Below are 15,971 nucleotides of genomic sequence, written 5' to 3'. Positions count from 1 at the left end.
TCGGAGGTTAACTCTTAGGCAATAGTTTATTATTAGGCCAAGTTTCAGTTATACAAGGATAAGGTTCATAAGTACAAGCATTAATATTGAGGGTTTGGTGTATTGGTCGGGTTTCTTTTACTAGGCCCTGCCTATGTAGCTAGAGATTCTTGCCCCTAAGTTTGAGATCACAGCAGGACTCCCCAGGATGGTAATTTAATATTTTGTGGGCTATTGTTTGAGTCTCTAGTCACTGAAATAAACCCTATGACCCTATGAACACATTCATACTCTCATAGAGGCATGTCCCAGGTGTACCCTTACCCACACATCCCCCCACCACCGACATCCTGCACCATTGACCTTCCCCACCATAGTTGCCAAAAGAGGTATTATTCTCAACCACAGTCTTCAATATCCCCAAAGTTCACCCATTCCTTCCTTTCCCCCTCCCCCCAGCTCTATGGATAGGCCAACCACCCCCCAACCCCAGTCACTCCAGCACCATCCACCCCACTCACATCACCGTACCACCATCACGCCATCCACTGCCAAACCACCAGGCGCCTTCTGCATCTTTTCTCGCCCTTTGCTAAGGACCTTCTATTTGCTTACAGTCTAGCATGAACCTCAACATTTAGGAAACGACTGTGCTATTATGTGAATGTTCCTTCTGGTATAATCTTTCCCACTCTCTGTAAATCTTGGGAGGCTTTCATTTACATTCTTGGATTTCAATGCTTAACTCACATATGGCCCATGATTACGTAGCCCTCTGGCTCAGCTCCCTCTTAGGCGTCTAACATTTTATGCACGTCGCTTAGTTACTCCATTCCAATTCCATCCTGCAGAAGCCCACAATCCCAGAGAAGGAGGTTGAGGGAGTCATTGGATCCTATGCTTGCTTAAATACAGGTTTTATGTCATCACCTGGACGGTATATTCCTTGAGGATGGGCACTTGATAGGTGTGTCTTGATATTTATGAAAGTGGGTTTCACAGTGGGATCACTTGTTTATATTCTAACATAGAGCAGCAATTATAATTAGTAGTTACTTGGTGGGCCAGTACTTCTAAATTTATGTATGTGTACCTAAATATTCATATGCATATTTGGACTTAGATAGTTTATGAATATATGTATATATGTATTTGCACATAAATATACCCCCACACGTATAAATAGCAAAAACAGTGACATCCATGGGTTACATCATGTTATTTTATAGATGAAAAAAAACAGAGACATTCACAGGTGATGGAAACATTTCTCCCCCATCATTGGTGGAGTAAAAGTTAGTGGCAGCCTCTAGAACTGAGTCCAGAGGGCATGCTTCTCTCCATTGCTCCTTACTGCTTCGTACATACTTAATGCATGACTGAAGAAGCCTTTTGGTGTTTATTGGGGAGTTGTGAACCTTTTGTTCTTTAGGTTACTTGGGCTCAGGGCCATCTGTCTGAAAACAGATATCAGTGTGACATAGCACATGCTTTGTTATCTCCAGCATAAAGGGCACTGGGCAAGTTTCTGTGGGATGAGGAGGCAAGGGAGAAAGTCTGATTACTCAACCGAAGGAACTGTTTTCACTGAATTTATCAGGATTTAGTGACCAAAATAAGTGCCTATACCCTTCTGTATTCCCCCATCTACCGTGGCGTCTGTCTCATGTCTCTATCAACTATAGGTTCAAGTACAAATGCTACATAGTTATATATGAGATACAGGGAGAAGAGTATATGGAACCATGAGTCAATGGATATTGGGGGAAAGCCAATTAACGGTCATTCTGAAACTTCACATAGAATTCAAGTAAAAGAAAATTTGGGGACTCTTTTCTTTATATTATTTCTTTTTCTTTTTTTTTTTTTTCTATTTTTCTAAAAATGTTACATTCAAAAAATATAAGAGGTCCCCATATACATACCCCCCACTCCCCTCATTCCACTCCTCCCACATCAACAATCTCTTTCATCATCGTGGCACATTCATTGCATTTGGTGAATACATTTTGGAGCACTGCTGCACCGCATGGATAATAGTTTACATTGTAGTTTACACTCTCCCCCAGTCCATTTAGTGGGTTATGGCAGGACATATAATGCCCAGCATCTGACACTGCAGTATCATTTAGGACAACTCCAGTGCCAAAAATGCCCCCACATCACATCTCTTCTTCTTCCCTCTCCCTGCCCCCAGCAACTACCATGGCCACTTTCTCCACCTCAGTGCTACAATTTCTTCCATTACTAGTCACAATAGTTCCATAGTAGAATACCAGTAAGTCCACTCTAGTCTACACTCTATTCCTCCAGCCTGTGGACCCTGGGATGGTTATTATGCCCACTCCATCTCTATATCAAGAGGGGGCTTAGATCTCACATGGCTGATGGATGCAGTTCTCCTACTGGGGCCTCCTTATGTCGCATTGAAAAATATATTTTTAAGGATATATCTGTAAGGCTACATTATCTCCATCTTACAAAATCCTTCCTATTTTCTTCCAGCACCAATTATCTCCCTTAAGTTAAGGTTTCTGTAGTTCATTGGGGAACTTTGTTCCCACTGTCTTCAGTATTTCATTCACACCCCTTTTTCATAATAATAGAGGTTTCAAAGCATCATTGTGCTGAAAGCAACTCAAGAGGCCCTTTGTCCAAGCCCTCATTTTGTCATCAGGGTTGCTGAAGCCCCGGGTGGATGAGTGGTGGGCCAAAGGTTCCTGGGCTAATTAGTGGAAAGGCAGTTGCTACTCACTTATCTGATGCTCTGTCCCAGTGATGCTGCTGTTTTGTGTGGGATATGTGCACCCACGATCATTCCCCTGAGTTTGAGAAAACTGTTTTTGTTTTTCCCTTCGTTTGAAAAATCCAAGACATTTGATAGTGCTTGGAAAAATAAACTTATTGAGTGAAACCCATTAAAACAAGCATCTCATGATTACACTGTACTGTGAAATAATAATATACATAAAATAGAGCTTAAAAATGTGAATACAAGTTTAAAGAACAGAAATTAAACAGAATAGCCACTGAACTAAGAAATAGAATAATACCAGTGTCTGTGTGTTTCCATATGGGTTGCACTTTTCCCTCCTGCCAAGCAGAGGCAACTATTATCCAAGAACTCTTTTGCTCATTCTACAATTTAGCACACACGTAGCTCCAAGCATTGTGTTATCCAGTTTTAGTACTATGTAGATAAAACCATTCTGGGAAGCGGATTTGGCTCAATGGGTAGAGTGTCCGCCTCCCACATAGGAGGTCCATGGTTCAAACCCAGGGCCTCCTGACCCATGTGGTGAGCTGGCCCACGTGCAGTGCTGATGTGCGCAAGGAGTGCTGTGCCATGCAGGGGTGTCCCCTGTGTAGGAGAGCCCCATGTGCAAGGAGTGTGCCCTGCAAGGAGAGTCACCTTGTGAAAAAAAAGCACAGCCCGCCCAGGAGTGGCACCACACAGACAGAGAGCTGACACAGCAAGCTGACGCAACAAAAAGAGCCACAGATTCCCGGTGCCACTGACAAGAATGCAAGCAGACACAGAGCACACAGTGAATGGACCCAGAAAGCAGACGACTGGGGAGGAGGGAAAGGGGAGAAAAATAAATAATAAATCTTTTTAAAAAAAGAACATACTGTATATATTCTTCTGACTTCATTTTTTAATTTTTAAACTGAGTTTTATTTACAAACACTCGATACCCCCCAAGAGAAAGCTCCCTTGCCTTGTATTTTTGAGATTTTATCCATTTTAAAACATTTATCTGTTTTTTATTCATTTTCCCTGTTGTGTGGTATTGTTTTAATATGCCAGTATTTATGTATCCATTCTCCTATTCATGGACATCTGGGTTGTTTCTCATTGTTTTGCTATGATGACCTGGGCTAAAATGGACCTTCCTGTATACATCGCTTCTAATGCCAATATTCAAGAAGCTGTCTAGGAGAAATATAGAATCTATCTGTGTGTGTGTGTGTGTGTGTGTGTGTATTTATCTGCATTATAGGATTCTTCCTGCTTGACTTTTCCTACACAGTGCAATGTTGTTTTCCAATTGGATTGTGCCAGTGGTGTATGGGAGGGTCATTGGTGCCACATTTTTTCTCAGTATTTGGAAGCATTCGTCTTTCTAACTTTCACCAATTTGTTATGATTTCATCCGCATTTCCCTGGGCAGGAATGAGGACCTATGTGTTGTGGGATTGCTGGAAGAGGAGCCACTGAAGATGACTTTGAAAATAGTCTAAACAATTAGAAAAAATGGTGCCATGTCTTGAAATGTGGAACAAAAGTAGGGAGGCAGTTGGGTGGCTCAAAATGGAATAAAAAAAAAAAAGATTTATTTATTTATTTATTTTTCTCCCCTTCCCCCCTCCTGCCCCAGTTGCCTGCTCTCTGTGTCCATTCACTGTGTGTTCTTCTGTGACCGCTTCTATCCTTATCAGAGGCACGGGAATCTGTGTCTCTTTTTGTTGCGTCATCTTGTTGTGTTAGCTCTCTGTGTGTGTGGCGCCATTCTTGGGCAGGCTGCGCTTTCCTTCACGCTGGGCGGTTCTCCTTATAGGGCGCACTCCTTGCACATGGGGCTCCCCTACGCGGGGACACCCCTGCGTGGCATGGCACTTCCTTGCGGGCATCAGTGCTGCACGTGGGCCAGCTCCACACGGGTCAAGGAGGCCTGGGATTTGAACCGCGGACCTCTGATGTGGTAGACGGATGCCCTAACCACTGGGCCAAGTCCGCTTCCCCCAAAATGGAATTTTTGGGGCACAGCAAGCTATCCAAGTGGGAAAATTCTTGGAGTCAAGACAGCTTGACCTTCAGAAAATAGGTTAGAATTTGAAGAGAGAGGGCAGCACCAAACCTGGAGAAATCTGCAAGTTAGGAGATTTCGAGTTGGGAACATGTTTGGTAAAAGCTTAATTTAGACAGAAGATCAGGCATTTACGAGCTTTTACTGTAGGCCAATCCACTTGTTACCTTCATATTTATAGAAGTTGAATAAGAACAAAGCACCCCAGTTGAGGATAATATCACGAGAATGTAAGCTTCTTGCAGCCAGAAACAATAGCCCTCCCCGTTTTTCTTTGCACCATGCAGAGCAGCAATCTTTGTAGAAAACTTCCTGCCTGGCAGCTGGCTCAGTTTTTGGTCTTGTCCTATTTCTGTGGCCATTGGGTGCTGAGGTACAGGTATAGCAAGCACCTAGTTGTTCTAGAGTAATGGATGCTTTTTTCTTGATCATATAGTTGATCTATAATCTCAATAGTGTCTTCTTGCCAAGCAGTCTTGTCTGGCCCACATAGGGTCCTCCATTTATTCCTTTCTCCTGGTGCACTTTGGCCCCTGCAAAGCCTCCCACCGAAAAATTTCAGATCTTCCCTCTGTGGCCCAAGTGTGCTTCTAACCCTTTCAACTTCAGTGTGAGAACAAAGAGGTGATGCCCTCAGCCCACACTAAGGCGCAAAACGACCCTGAAGGAAATATATTTGCCCTCTTTATTTTGCTCCCCTAATTCTTTCTTCTCATCTGCACTTCATGACTCAACATGGTAGATTTTTACGGGATCTGTTTTTAGAACCGATGGAAATGACATAGGTGAATGTACCAAGAACTGTAAGATGTGGGAAGGCACACAGTAGCTTGTAACTTTGCCTGGCTCACCTACTTGATGAGATCAAGACCAAAATATTAATCTAACAAAAATATACTAATTGGCTGATTGCCATCATGGGGTGAATCTCGGGTAGGGGTGTATGTGGAATCTCTTACAGAAGGGTGGTCGTCCATCTCAGATTTGGGCAAGGACAGGCTCTGCTAGACTTGTTTTCCTGATGCTCTCAGAATGTTTTGGGGGAAACGGACTTTGGCCCAGTGGTTAGGGCGTCTACCACATGGGAGGTCCGTGGTTCAAACCCCGGGCCTCCTTGACCCGTGTGGAGCTGGCCCATGTGCAGTGCTGATGCCCGCAAGGAGTGCCGTGCCATGCAAGGGTGTCCCCCGCATGGGGGAGCCCCACGCGCAAGGAGTGCACCCGGTAAGGAGAGCCGCCCGGCGTGAGAGAAAGTACAGCCTGCCCAGGAATGGCGCTGCCCACACTTCCTGTGCCGCTGACGACAACAGAAGCGGACAGAAACAAGACGCAGCAAATAGACACAGAGAACAGACAGCCGGGGGAGGAGGGAAATTAAATAAATAAATAAATCTTTTTAAAAAAAAAGAATGTTTTGGAATGCAAGGAAGGCCTTTTAAGGGCCTCAGGTTGTTAGCATCTTCTTGACAAGGAAGATCTCTGCACATTCCACACTTTAAGTGTGGCTGAAAGTAACACACAGGGGATGTTTCTTCCACACAGTCAGTTCTCAGTTTTTTATTTTGTTTTGTTTTTCTAGAAGCACGTATCCACAGATGCCTGCCTTCTAACAGAGTCAACGGCCAGACAAAGGCCAAAACACTAACCACTTGGGAGATGGGGTTTTATTTATTTCTTCTAAGGCCAAAATACCAAAAGGCATTTAGGCTGGCCTCACTTTTTTTTCAATGTCTATTTTATGATTAAACCGATCTGCATTTGAGACATGCCCCTTGGGGGAGAAATTTATTGCAATTTTAATTTTGACTTATTTGTATTCTAATACACCTAAATGGTTTGAGCCCTGTCTTAATTACAACCACAGTTCTGTGGGGAATTATTCTGAAATATTATAAATCAAGTGGAAATATCATTCTGAAATATCACTGTGCAACCTTTGCAGAAAAAAACTGGCCAAAATGTCCTTGTGAGCTCCCAAATTATATTTTTCCCAGAGAAGCTATGATTTGTATTATTTTCTTCCTTAAAAGATTTATTCAAAAACAATTCTTTTTATAGCCTCCCCTTTATTTTGGGGGGAAAAGTAAAATTTCGATGAGTAACAACATATCACCTTTTATGGAATGAATCCTTTTCAGATTGTGAACAGTCCGTGAGAGGTCTGCCCCCTCCACAAGCCCTTTGCTAGTTAAAATGTACAGGAATTGTTTAGTGACGATGATGCACATTAATAGGTTTATCTTTAAAACAGGGTTTCTTGTAACATAAAAAATGTGAAAGTTACCAAATATTTCAGTTACTCACACCCACTGATTTTAACCTTCAACCAGACCCATGAAACATTACTGTTTCCATGTCCACCACAATTCCATTAAGTTATGGATCCGACCATGGCTTCTCACCCAGGTGTGACCTTGCCCTCCACAGGTCACTTGGCAAGGTCTGGAAGGTTTTTGTCACCGTGGGAGGGACGGATGCTATTGGCACGTAGTGGGTGGAGGCCAGGGGTGCTTCTGAGCATCCTGTAATAATGCACAGGGAATTCCGTGCTGCAAATGTCAACAGCTGGGAGGTTGGGACCCTCTGAGCTTTAACTTGAATTATGCTCATGTGAGCTAAATACCAAAAAAAATGAGGAGTGAAAAAAATAAAGAGCTAGCCTTCGACCCGTGAATCCCTAACTCAGAGCTAGTTCGTGCTGCGTCGTCCCCCAGCCCCTGCTTTGAATGGGCCAGTTCCCCCCCTCTCTCCACCTGTCTTAGCCATCTTGTGGGGGAAGTGTGTTTGGACAGCGGAGCGGGGGATTTGATTAAAACACCAGAAACGTGTAGTTTCTGGGCAGTCTTCGGGAGTAAGTGCTTTGTAGATTTTCTCATCCATTTTGAGCTGGAGAATTTAAGGAGTGGGGTAGGAAGTTCTCACATCTGTACAAGTCCTGGGACAACTCTGTCAGGCTAGTTCTATGCTTATTGAGTTCTTTGGGCCAGAAACGGCGTGGACTCCAGCCTCTACTGTGGCTTTTGTCCGTCCTGTGATAAAGGAGTCTGCGTGTGCAATCTTAACACGGTGTAGTTATTGAGTCACGTCTTGCCTCTGCACCCCTGTACACTACCCCATTGTCTGCTCTCCATGGCTCTTGGAAGCAGGTATGATGTGCCATTTTTACCTGCAGCTTAGAGACGTGGATTTACTTCCTCCCGTTCACCAAGGTTGAGCATCTGGGACCCAAGGCTGTCTAAACGAAAGGTGAATAGTGCCACCTAATACAGTAAGGAAGGTTCCCAAAAGAAGACCCAATGCTGTGGAGAAGCAGACGGGCTTTTAGGAGAACAGTGTCATGCAAACCTGTCATCCCTCTTGCCTGTTTTTGGCTCTTTCTTAATTATTTAGAAATTGGATCACTTTGTGGCACAAAGCCAAATGTTGTCTGCAGTAGCATTCAAAGATAGTAGCAAACATGTAAATCAGCCATTTGGTATAATGCTATTTTTTCCAACTTTTCAAAGCCACCATCCAGATTTTTAGTGCATTTTCATTCAGCTCTGATTAACGTTGCCAAGGATGTCACATACCATGGAATTCCTCTGCCTTCCCACCTATTACTCTCCTCTATGGTAGATCTAGGACTGATGGGTTTTATTTTTAAAAATTAGCTGTTTTATAAAAGTTGCTCAACCATTCACGTAAGTGCATAATTCTCATCCAGAAATAGTCTCAGGAACCTACAAAGTTCTTATAATGCATCTATTTTTGGGTTGAAAAACTATATTTAAAGATCTCCTCCTCATAACACCTAATGAAATGCGTCCCACCCAAATATATCATTTATGAAACATTCTCCACCCTTAATGTGTCGTTTATAACGAGGTCCACTGGTGGACCGCGCTCTATAACATCACATGAGCAATGAATGATTCATCTGGTGAGAATCACACCATCACCTGAGACGAACTGAAGAGAAAACTCTTTAAAAATTACAGTAGACGCCTTGCAGGCAATACAGGAAATAATCAGTCCTACTGTCAGCTTTGTACGTGGGCTGCGGGGTGAAAAGTTCCTCCTCTCAGGCTTAGCTGTGGCTTACCCAAAGGTCTGGGGAAGCATCCTATTAATTGGAAGGACCCCTTGATGAGCCAAGCACTCCAGCAGGTTCTCAAGATGGACCATCTTATTTAGTTAGGTAACAGATTTAGGGCCATGGGGAGAGAGGAGCTGAATGCCCATTGATAAGCCTCTGAAAGCGACGCTTGCAGATTCCGTCAACTGTCTCTGGGGCATGCCCATACTTTCCCTGGAGTGGAACACTTTTCGAGAATGATCATTTTCCATAAAGAGTTGAGGTACTATGTGTTGGGGGCATCTACCGATTGGCTGAGCAGTCTCGTAAAGAGTGAAATAATTAGGAGATACCGTGTCCATCCTTTGCATAACGTATACCGTTTTGGCATTGGATTGTTCATCCAAACAAGTCTTGTTGAGTGTTTTCTCAGTGTTTGGCACTGTTCTGGGTGGTGGGTTATTTTGCAAGAATTAAGACCCTGCACTTGCTGACTGCTCCTGATGTGCGAATTCGCCAATGAATAAGACTTTCTTAGAGCAGCTGTTAGACTTGCCGTGACCTTAGCCTCACTGACCTGGTTTGCCTTCCCTTCCCCGCAGGCTCACTGCTCAGCCTTGGAGTGTCCCTGAGGAGCTGCTAACCACGGGAGTGGTTTGAAGGTCACGGCGTCCTTGGAGCCTTCTTGCCTGCAGGATTAAGAGAGGGCTGCTCTCACGCCATGGGCTGCCGAGACAACGGCCACATTTGTTCCTAACGGGCCCCCCCCTGTGCACGAGCTGGCCTCGCGCCCCTCCTGGAGAAGCCCCCCTGGCCTGGCAGGCGCGCTGCACACACACAGGCCTGCGGATGTGGATGTGAACCATGTCGAGGCCCAAGGGACTCTCAGGGCTGCCTCCATGCCGCGCCCCCGCCTGCGTCCTCTGGAACCCCAACCTTCTCCTGTGGATGGCCGCCCTGACGGTCAGGTTCACGCTCACCCACAGCCAGGCCCAGTATCCCGTGGTCAACACAAACTACGGCAAAATCCGGGGCCTGAGAACACCCCTGCCCAATGAGATCTTGGGTCCGGTGGAGCAGTATTTGGGGGTCCCCTATGCCTCGCCTCCCACTGGAGAGAGGCGCTTCCAGCCCCCGGAGCCCCCTTCCTCCTGGACCGGGGTCCGCAATGCCACCCAGTTTGCAGCGGTGTGCCCCCAGCACTTGGACGAGCGGTCCCTGCTCCACGACATGCTGCCCATCTGGTTTACCGCCAATTTGGATACCTTGATGACCTACGTCCAAGATCAAAATGAAGACTGCCTGTACCTGAACATCTACGTGCCCACAGAGGACGGTGAGTACCTGGTGTTAACAGAAGGCGAAACACTCACCAGCTCCCCGCAGGGGGATTTGACGAGCAGGTTTTATAATGGACTGTACATTTTGTTTCCTACCACCCGTTCGTTATTTTTGTATGCTGGACCCAGTTATTGCCGTAGATTATGGCGCGTTCCACCTGTATTTACTGAGAATCTCGGGGATGATCAGTACTATTCTTATTTTCGTAGGTGGTTTTCTTAAGATTGTTATAGTGTTTATTTGTAGTTTGAGCACAGTCTATTATATCGAATCGTCTGGGAAGGAATACAAAGCTCAAGAAAATAATAGAATCAAAAGCATTAGCATGGTCAAGTTTGCAAACGGAAAACTGTAAGGGATAGTCCTTTTTGCCTTGATGCCTTAAGAGTTTTCTTTTTTGAGTCATGACAGGAGCAGCAGACTGTTTTTAATACACAAGCAAAGGCTGTTTCGTAAAATGCTTTGATTTCGTTGCTTAGAAACCATTTTGTTAAAGTAAATATAGTCCTTATTATCTTTCAGTATTCCTGACAAGCAACTCCAAATAAGTGTAGTTAGATGAGTCTACCTCCTTTTTAAAAGGTTTGCTTTAAAAAGGGCCTCTTTTCCCCATAAAGGAAAGTAAAAATCTGTCTGAATGATATTGCTCAATATTTTTGTTTAAGCCAATATTAATAAAATTCAGATACTTCTGTGTTCATCTGGACCTCATTTAAAATTTTCCATTAAGTCTAACCAGGCTAAAGTGTAGCAATGATATCATGCCTCTCAATTATCATTTGCATTTATTGCTTATTTTAGTCTAGGAGAAGGAGAAAACAAAAGAGGAAATCTTACTCAAATTAAAAGAAGTAATTTATGGGAACCACAGGCCTTATTTACTATAGATAACTAGTGTGTGTCTTTTGTATTTTTGGAGAATGTGGTTTTTTTTTTCAGACTTGGGAATGTTTTTCAGTGTGATTTGGCTTAACATCTGAACTGAAAAGTTGCATGAGTTCATTAATCTTCACAATGTTACCGCACCTGCACTTTTAGTTGATTCTCCATGTAAATGCTCAAAGGCAGTCCAGGTAGAAGAGGACCTAAACTGAGAGCTGGATCGTGTGCGGCCAAGGTCTCAGAGAGCCCCCGCAGAGAGAAATTTAAGGACTGTGTTTCGTGCCACGGGGAGTCACCAGCAGGTGACTTGGTCGTTATGGAGACAGAACACACCATTATCTCTTGAAGCCGAGGTCTGACTGTGATTCCGGGAGTTAAACTGACATTTGGATGCTGCATTCGCTCAGAGTCTGCCTCAGTGCGGAACGGTCCCCGAGTAGCTGCTTTGTGCATGTGTGAGAAGACGGAGAGTGACATCCAAAACCAATTTAGCGTTCTCATTTCACCAGCCACCTGAGTCACCGACTCTCCCATAATGAACTATTCAAACAAAACATTAAAAAGAAGGGAAGACAGAAAAGGTGGAAAAAAGACAGGATGCAGGATTAAAATTGCTCTCGTAATACGTTTGACGTGTTCGTGTCTAGGAGCCAGTGACTTTATAGAGGAAATGTTTATGATCAGCAGAAGCCCTTCAGATGGAATGTCTCCTTGTAAGAGGGCAGGCTGAATTAGACCACCCACGGAGGAAAATCAATAGCCTCCCTAATTATAGAACCCTGTAGATGCAATTGTGTGGACTGAACAGTAAACCACTGGGCCATTTCACTGTGGCTCTGCGTTGAATAGGAATTTGGAAATATAAAACCCGGAAAATACTACCTAATGAAAAAACAGTCTAAACTGAATAGTACACCTAGTTCCATTTTTCAGTTCTCTATGCTGAACGTACCATATCTCAGTCATCTTACCAAGAGAAGAGGGTTGAGAAGGTAAATCCTACCTCCTCACAACTTGTGAAGACAGGGTTTCACCAGTGAGCGTTTGAAACGACCTGCCTGCGTGTTGGCAAAAACAATACAAACACAGTCTATTAGGGCAGGAGAGGTGTGTGTGTGTTAATATTTATATCAACTTGAGAAGCAGTGTGGAAGACTGGATCTTCAGTTACTGGTTATTTGCTGGATGAATGAGCAGTACAGCACACTGGAGCGCTGGTGCCATGCTGAGTTCTCCAAAGAGCTTTCTGCAGGGCGTGTTTTAGTTCCCATCAATGCATCTATCTAACAGGACAGGCAGCAGTAGTGTGTATTTGGAACTCTATATTCCATTTTTTTCCATATTCCTTTTTTTTTTTTTGAGATTGAAAATAATTTGATTATATGTCATGGCAATATTTTATTAAGGTAAACTCACTAATAAAACATCGTAATTGGTCAATAATATATAATTTTAATTATTTAGCACCTTATTTTGCTCTCAAAACTTTACCCAGTTTAATGATTAATTATATGTTCAAGCTTAGAAGGAAGAGCATAAAATTCTCCTTCAGTCAAATATACGTTTAGATGAGGATGCAAACCTTTGAGGCTGGTGGTACACAATACATGTTATTCCATGGTTTCCCTGATGATTGCTGCTGTGTCAGCAATAATATTTATCTCTAATACTCGTTAGTATTTTATTTTTAAGGGTAATCGATACTCCTGGAGGTTTACAGTACTTTGGCCTCCATACCCAACCTCAAGAGGCTGAATTTCTGTACCCATATTGTAAGCTGTCTGTTCATCAGCACGGGAGGTTTTCCCTGGAATTTTTATCTGTCTAAACCAGTATATGTACAAGGCAATCTCCTTGGTGTTTTTTATGTATTATCAATTTTAATTAATCATGTCAACAAACGCCCCTTCTAAATTCTAGGATTTTAAATCTCAGAATTAATGTCCAGGTGACACAGGAAGTAGTTAAACTTGTGAAAATTTCAGATATTTCTCCTACATAGAGCATATTTGCAATCCCGTGCTAATTAAAAAAATAAATCTGGGGCTGACCCCATCTTTATACACATTATTCAGAGGAATATTAACTTATTGTATATTAAGATCTTGAGTAATAGGGAGAGGAAAAGACAAAACTGCAATGCTGCAATGATGCTTGCCCTCTGAAATCGATACACTAAAAAGAAAAGAGAATTTAAGGAAATTTATTCCTTACTCCCATCAACATGTAATAAATGCATCCTGAAAACAAGGACAGTGTTGAAAAGAATGAAATAGGCTATGGAGCTAATGCCTGAATAACAAGTGCATAAAAATGGAGTTAAAATCATTTGGGGTAAGCAAATATCACTACCTACTGCAAAATAAAGAAGGAAGGGAGGGAGAGTATTGATATGGTGGTACAGCAGAGAAGCTGGGAAAGCACTCCAAAATTGAGAAAAAATTGTCAAAGGGAAGAAAATGGTGATGACGAAAAGTCCATATTCCATTTTCATAATTCAATTTCTAGATATGTCTTTTGCATGGATCAGATTAGCTCAGATTTCTAGGTTTCTACCTCCATGTAACGTGGAGATGAATTCATGAAGTGGCAATAATAGCCTTTATTCCAGGCACTTAGGCTGCTTATCTGTCTTTAAACGTAAAAGCCACAAGTGTGAGGAAAATCATTATAAATTTCTTTGTAGTATAAGAGTTTATGAAATGTCAATTTTCCTACAGCAAAGAATAACTTTATAATTCCCTTTGAAATACATGCTAAAGGTGATTCCGTTCATATAAATTGATTCTACGATCTAGAAACCATAGGCATGTTTCTCTGTATAACCGATTCTTACTTAACAAATTTCATTAAATCATTAAAGTTTTCAGCGATTAAGTGCACTTGAAAAGTTCATTTCAATTTATCAACATGATTAATTAACTTGAATTGCATATATCACCTTTTGATAGATGCTCAAATTTGGTCACAATCTTTAGACCTCAAGGGACCAAAGGATACACATGAACTATTGTTAATAAGGAATAGGCATGATTTGTGTCTTTGTATGCCTGTGTGACACAGAGATAGAGAGACTGAAGGAGGGGGGAAGAGTGACCTTTCGGAAATAAAGCAGAATATATGCATTAGAGCTGATTGTTCAAATCTAGCTGAGAATTCTGACTCTGATATAGAAAATAACAAGTTTACATTGGTTCGTAAGCAAGGAAGGGCTCAGTAGACACTGGAATTCAGGATTTCTTCTTGGTTCCGGGGTAGACTGAAAGCAAAAAGAGTAGCTATTGAAACATCCCAACTTTCTTCTAAGGACCTTTGATATTTTTTAGAAGTAGGACTTAAAAGGGAAGGGAAGAATATAAGATAACCTTTTGAACAAATTCCCAGACATGAGTCTTATTAAAGGTAAAAGAGTGGAGGGGGAAAGGCAATCGAGCCCAGTTTTGTGGTTTGGGAAAAAGAAGGAGCCACAGGTGATCAAAACAGCTACATCTTCTCTGTGTCCTTCAACAAGTCCCTTAAAATCTTGTCCTTGAGAGATGCCTAGGAGAGAATGATTATTCCCTTCTGCCTCCCAGGGCTAAAACCACTGGGGAAATATCAAGGCACATATAAATCAAAGTTATTATCATCATTCTTTCATTGTAGGATGGTAATAACAAGTGCCATTAAGATCCCTGTGAAAGCAAAATTCTATTTTTGTCACAAATAAAATTGAAGGGAAGATGTACTAGAGAAGAAATTGCTCACCCATCCTTTTTATATTAATGGGTCATGGGACTTTTTAAACTCAATGATCTAAGTAAACATCCAGTGATGATTGATTTTGGACCTATTAAATCCAATACCAAATGGACCGAGGCATAGGTGATGACTTCCAGGAATTTGCAGACGTATGGAAGCACGTCAGTAAACTTACAGGTAGGCAACCAGACGTATCTTCATCGGGGAACAAAGAAATCCCCGGGACAGGTCAAGGACAGACTGTTTTCAGGGAAACTTGGTGATGGCTCTAAATGGTTGAGTTTGCCTTGAAGGAACTCTAGGATATGGAAGGGATTCATTGGAAGGGGCTCTGATAGTGAATTTGAACTTGAACATAGACATCTTGGTTGATTTGGTGCCTATCGTGGCTGTTGTAACTGCTCAGGTATTAGTGTTGGAACAGGGGATGGGGTTATGCAGAGTAGAGTGCTATTATTAGCAGTATCATGGTACAGACAGAATTGCCTAAAGCATCTGTAGCTGCTGACTTGGAGCTTCCTATGGTAAGCAAACTACCTACAGTGAAAGAATGGCAGTAGGACTCTAGGCAGTGACTGGAAAACCGAGTGGATCTCCTTGTCTTCATTAATTCCCAAAAGAGTGTGGAGTAGACTGGCCCCAATTCAAAATACAGATAATTTTGAATTATAGCATACTTTTTATCTCTTATAACCTCCTGAAAATCTTACAAATTATACTGCTCAGAATTTGTGTCCAAAGATAGAAATCTGGCTAACCTCAACCTGGAGTTAAGGAAAAAAGAAATTTATGGGATTGATGCTGGAATATTGTGAAATCAGATTGGGGAAGTGGTAGGGATGGAGCTGGGCTTTGAGAACAACTGGAACTAGTGACTCAAATGCCACCTCTGGTCCCCATATCTATCTCTTTGCTTCTCAGTATTGTGGCTTTCTGTCTTCTCTCTCAAAGGTGCCTCCTGCATGCAGTGGGGTAATGGAGTCTCCTGCATGACTGGAAATTATATCCTATTATTCTCACCACCACCAGTGAGGGATAAGATTCCCTAATTCTGTGGTTAAAAAAAAAGAAAAATCCTATGGGGGAGTTTTGATTTGCTTAGAGTCTCAAATGCACACCTGGGTGGCAGGAGGCAGAGTAGACATGGTGGAACCTGGGTC

General features: G+C 42.6%; 1 protein-coding gene across 4 annotated transcripts in view; it reads left to right on the top strand.

The window, feature by feature from the left end:
• The window catches only part of LOC101414134 (neuroligin-4, X-linked), a 354,430-nt gene that overhangs the window by 63,039 nt on the left and 275,420 nt on the right, over positions 1-15,971 (top strand). For all 4 annotated transcript variants that reach the window (XM_058292327.2, XM_058292325.2, XM_058292326.2 and 1 more), the window contains one exon: positions 9,450-10,183. In XM_058292327.2, coding sequence (XP_058148310.2) covers positions 9,712-10,183 — 472 coding nt within the window. In that variant the 5' untranslated portion in view covers positions 9,450-9,711. The remainder of the gene's footprint in view (positions 1-9,449; positions 10,184-15,971) is intronic.

Source organism: Dasypus novemcinctus, chromosome Y (assembly GCF_030445035.2).
Source record: "Dasypus novemcinctus isolate mDasNov1 chromosome Y, mDasNov1.1.hap2, whole genome shotgun sequence".
NCBI classification, from domain to species: Eukaryota; Metazoa; Chordata; class Mammalia; order Cingulata; family Dasypodidae; genus Dasypus; species Dasypus novemcinctus.
Note: the sequence above shows the minus strand (reverse complement) of the source record. Positions and strands in the feature narration are given on the sequence as shown.